The 5,060-nt window shown below is 40.3% G+C and overlaps 1 protein-coding gene across 1 annotated transcript in view; it reads right to left on the bottom strand.

The window, feature by feature from the left end:
• The window catches only part of MASP1 (mannan-binding lectin serine peptidase 1 (C4/C2 activating component of Ra-reactive factor)), a 123,665-nt gene that overhangs the window by 5,135 nt on the left and 113,470 nt on the right, over positions 1-5,060 (bottom strand). Inside the window, exon 13 of the mRNA XM_006884111.1 lies at positions 2,398-2,583. Within this exon, the coding sequence (XP_006884173.1) occupies positions 2,398-2,583 (186 nt within the window). The remainder of the gene's footprint in view (positions 1-2,397; positions 2,584-5,060) is intronic.

Below are 5,060 nucleotides of genomic sequence, written 5' to 3' on the forward strand. Positions count from 1 at the left end.
ATCAATAAGACAGTTGGTTTAATTACCATTGGAAAATGCTTGTCGTTCCTCTGTAGTATCTGGTCCCCTCTGGACCCTCATCATTTCCTTCACCTGCTCCCCCCACCGACCAAGCTGTGCCGCTCTGCAACTGCATCCTGGTCCATCCTCACCCTTCTGCTCCCAACCCTCACCTCCTTGTACTCCCAATATGTTTTTCCCAATAAAAAAAAATAGAAAAAAAAGAAAATGCAAAGAATAGTGTACATAGAGTACATATGCTAATATTTGGATAATAAAAGACAAATTATTCAGTTTTGTTTGTAAAAACAAACAAACAAACAAACAAACAAACAAACAAATAAATAAATAAATAAAAACGTTCCCCTTAGTCAACAACAGGCCATGTTGTGTTTAACAGATCCTGTCTCTGTCGATCCCTCTGGAGTTTCTATTTCCCTGTCTATAAAATAAAGAAGCTAAGACTACTTCAAGTTCTAGTATTCTAGAAGTCGATGATGTTAGCTAATCTGTGGGGTTATATAGAAATAAACTGAATGCTGACAGAGTAATTCTTTTCTCAGATGAAAAAGAGCCTGGATACTGAAAACAGCACTGGGCAGAAAGTTGGAAACCTGTACTGTAGCCCCAGAATGCCCTAAGAAAGTCCTTTCACTTTGCTGAGCTTTAGTTTTCTTATCGGGCACTTCACGGGCCTTGGGGTACAGAGTTGTGCTGCCAACACAAAGGCAGGCAGTTTGAATTCACCAGCTGCTCTGTGGGAGAAAGGTGGACAACCTCCTCTTGGGCAATTTACAGTTTCCGAAAAGTCTCCAGAGGCTCAGCTATGAGAAGGTTTCAACTCAATGACAATGAGTTGAGTTGTCGAGTTTTCCTGTGATCTTTAAAATGAGGCTACAATACCACCTCAGAAGGCTTTTCTGGATTGTAAATAAGTTCATGAATGTGAGGCAATGGCATGAGGTAGGCACGTGACTTCCGTTGAATCACAGCATACCTGTGACTTACCTATTGGGTCAGTTTCCATGACTAACTCTCGATTCCATCTTGGCTAGTATTTTGACATCACCTTTGAACTATACAGGCAGTGAATAATGAATATAACATTACTGAGTTTAGGAGTTGAGAAAAGATGCAAACTGGCATGAGTTGAACTCTTCTTACTTTATGTCTTTGTTATGCTATGTCATTGAGTTGGCTATGACTCATAGCACCTCTGTACACAATAGCTCTGAACCTTGCTCTCTCCTGAGCCAATCTCACTGTCTCTGATACACGTACCCTCCGTACTCCATTTACTGTGCCAATCCATCTCATCTGGGGTCTTCCTCTCCTGCGCTGTCCTTCTACCCTTCCAAGCACGTTGGCTATGTTTAAATATTATCTCACTTAAACATAAGCATCCTCAGGAAATGAACTATGGTTTAGAGGCCAGAGGTTGTTAAGTAAGGGAGCCATGATGGTGTAAAATGCTGAGCTGATAACAGGAGAGTGGTACAAACCCACCAGATGCTCCGTATAGGAAAGATGAGTCTCTGCTTCCTTAAAGATACAGTCTCAAAAACTCTATGGGACCATTCTACTTTGTCTCACAGAATTGTTTTGAGCAGTGGCATTTTTTGAGTTAGTGGTGCTTACATAACCTTTTCAATGTCATGCAATTAAGAAATGGTAGTGCTGGATTTGAACCTGTGGTGGTTGTTAAGTTACTATGCCTCAACTCCAAACTTATCCTTCTATGTTAGACTTTGTGAGAGGACTCTGAAATGGTAGTTCTGCCTGACAGCTTGTTTTCTGGAAATATGGGGCATTTCCAAGGAGACGAGAAGATTTACTGTCACTGATGGTGTCCCTCTAGAAAGGGACTGTTCCCCCTAGCAGCAGAAATGGAATCTAACCTCCAGTTATTGTCTATGGTATCATTTATATGGAATCTCTTCTGCAGACATCGAAGTTTCTAGCTCATAGTCCCCTTTTACATACTTCTAGTGTCTGTAACTCCAATATCTTATCTTTGTTCTCTCAACTTTTGAAGAGGTAATTTCTTATTAGAGTTACCATCTCTAGTACCAAGCCACTTCTTTTCTATTTCTTAAGTCTCTCAAAACACTATATAAAATGATCTCTGTTGAAGTAACTGATGTGATTTCTGCTTTCCTGTCTGGACCCTGCTTTAGCTAGTACTTCTCCAGCATCCCAGTCTGCCTTAGAACAAGCTCTGACTTAGCTGTTTTAGGGGTGGCAGCTAGGAAGCCATGCGTGAGTCCTCCCTCTCAGTTATTCAGGCACAAGCTATGCTCACATCAGAGTCTCACTAACTCCAGAGAAGAACTGAATGAGCAGGAGAGCTCCCTGCTGAAGCACCAGCTGCTCTGCAAAGATGGATGCAGGTGATACCTTTTTCAGGAAGCTCCTCAGGCAGACAGATGGGCATGACGTAGTCGTTCAGGATTGGGCTCTGCAGCAGCTCTACCAGACCCACATCATTCTCAAATGTGATGGGATTATACTGGGGATGGAGAATGGTGCGCTTGACCATGAGATGCTGTTCATTTTCATCTGACCGCATCCTCCAATGCTTGCCTGGGAAAGAAGACAATAAGTGAGCCCTGGGGACAATGAAGGAAAGCTAACATCTTGTTCCCTCTTGGCTCTTATCTCATCCAACTCATGTGTACAGATTTATCTGTTTTATTCTTTTCACCCCCTTTTCTGACAGTCATCCCAATCTAACTCCCATTCACAATATACTCATTTTTTAAAAAACAAATTATTTTATATCGGTTTGCATACAAAATTTGTATATATTGTGTTTCATTCACATTCACTGTGATTCACACATTCTTTCATTCACACGGTATTTCATTCCTTCACATACTTTGTGTTTGATAAGATTAATTACCATTGGTCTATGCTTATCTTGTCTTTTCAGACCCCTATTGGACCTTTCCTAGTTCTCCTCCCACCCTCATCCACCCTCTAAACTCTACTTTACTAGTGATCTCCCTCTCTCTCCATTTTTCTGGTCCCTTGGCCCCTTACCCTTCTAGACTTTTATACACATCTAACTCTTTATGCTTCTATTTTTACAGTAATGGTCTTATACAGTATTTGTCTTTTGAGACCGAGTTAGTTCAATCAGCATAATGTTCTCTCCTCTCTCCCAGGTTATGTAGTATTTTATTAAATCAGTGCTCCTTAGTGGTACACAATATTGAATTTTATGAATGTAGGTTGCAAATAAAAACCACGGTGTCACCTCAGTAGCAGTAACAAAATTTAACAGGACAGTAAGCAATAAATTTTGGGGAAGATGTAGACAGATTGCAATGTTCATACATGGCTGGTGGGATTATAAAATGGTACACTCTGGAAGGCAGTTTTGTGTTTTCTCAAAGAGCTGAACAGAGAAATCCCATATGACCCAGATATTGCACTACTAGGAATATACCCAAAAGAACTTAGAACTGAGAAACAAATGGAGATTTGTATACTATGCCAGAATGATTACCCATGGTGGGCAGTGTTTGGTGGAGCTCCTAGATTAAGAAAGGTTTGGAAACAGCAGTGGCATCCACTTCCTAAACACCACGCCTCTGGAAACTCTAAGAACTTAGAGAAATGACAATAGTTATAGAAATGGTTCAAGTCTTTTGTTCATAGGGTTGCTATGAGTCATGCTCAACTTGCCGGCAATCAAAACAACAACAAAAACAATAAGTTCATAGCAGCATTATTCACAATAGCAAGAATATGGAAACAGCACAAATGTCCATCCAACAAATGAAGAGATTGAGTAATAGTGGTACATTCCCTAGACATTTTTATGGGTTCCCACCCCTCTCTTTTATCACGAGCTAATCCTTACACCTTGTAATGCTAATTGTGGTGTCCATTGCAACATGTTCAAACCTTCTAGTCACATTTTGGTTCATATGTTACCTCATCTATGTAACCTTTCAAATCGCCGAGTTATGTTCTTCTGTTCAAAAGCTTTCTCTTATGAACTCCCATTTCACTTTATCTGCTTTTTTCTTACAGAACTTACTATTTCTTATTTTGTACTAGAAGTTTCTTCATTCTTATTCTTTTACTATACTGTAAACTCCTCGAGCAGAAACGAGGTAATCTTATTTCATTTGTTGTTGTTGTTATGTGCCGTCAAGTCGTTTGTAATTCATAGTGACTCTATGTATAACAGCCTTAAACTATGCTCGATCCTGTGCCAATTTATTGTCTCTAACACACCTACCCCCACTGCCCAGTCACTGAATTAATTAATCTCATCAAGGGTCTTCCTCTCTTGCACCGCCCCTCCACCGTCTTGAGCATGACGTCCCTCTCCAAAGAGGGTCCCTCCTTGCAACATGTCCAAAGTATGTCAGATGAAGCTTCAGAATCCTTGCCTCCAAGGAGCAGCCTGGTTTCACCCTCTCTAGGATGAATCTATTTGTTCTCCTAGCAGCCCATGGTATATTTAATACTCTTCTCCAGCACCAGAGCTCAACAGCATCAATTCTCCTTCTATCATCCTTAGTCATTGTCCAGCTTTCTGACACATAGCAAGTAATTGCAAAGGCCATGGCCTGAATCAGGCACACCCTAGTCTCCAGACTGATATTGTTGCTCTTCAGTGCTTTGAAGATGTCTCTGAGAGCAGACTTACCTAATGCAATTCGTCTTTTATTTGATTTAGAGTGTGGAATAGTGTCTGTTTATGTGTTGTTTGAGGAAGTTGAGTCAGCTAAAGCTGTCACTTTTATAAAAATAAAAGCCTTGATTTCATGTGTGTGAGCCATATGAAATCATGAATTCAATAGTAGACTGAAGGGTTCTTATGAAATGATCTAGACCCAATTCTTCATTTTATCATTAGGAAAACAGAGTTGAAGATTTTAAAGGTTTGCTTATAATCACACCATTTGAAAATTGTGGACTTATGTCTGAACTCTGGTCCTTGGGTTCCAGGCATGGGCTCCTTCCTCCCCCCACCCCCATTTTAAAAAATTAATTTTACTGAAAGTTTACAGAGACTTTGGATTTCCATTCATTCATTGCTG

The sequence above is a fragment of the Elephantulus edwardii genome, unplaced genomic scaffold (genome assembly GCF_000299155.1).
Source record: "Elephantulus edwardii isolate Elephantulus edwardi_28Jun2011 unplaced genomic scaffold, EleEdw1.0 scaffold00031, whole genome shotgun sequence".
NCBI lineage: Eukaryota > Metazoa > Chordata > Mammalia > Macroscelidea > Macroscelididae > Elephantulus > Elephantulus edwardii.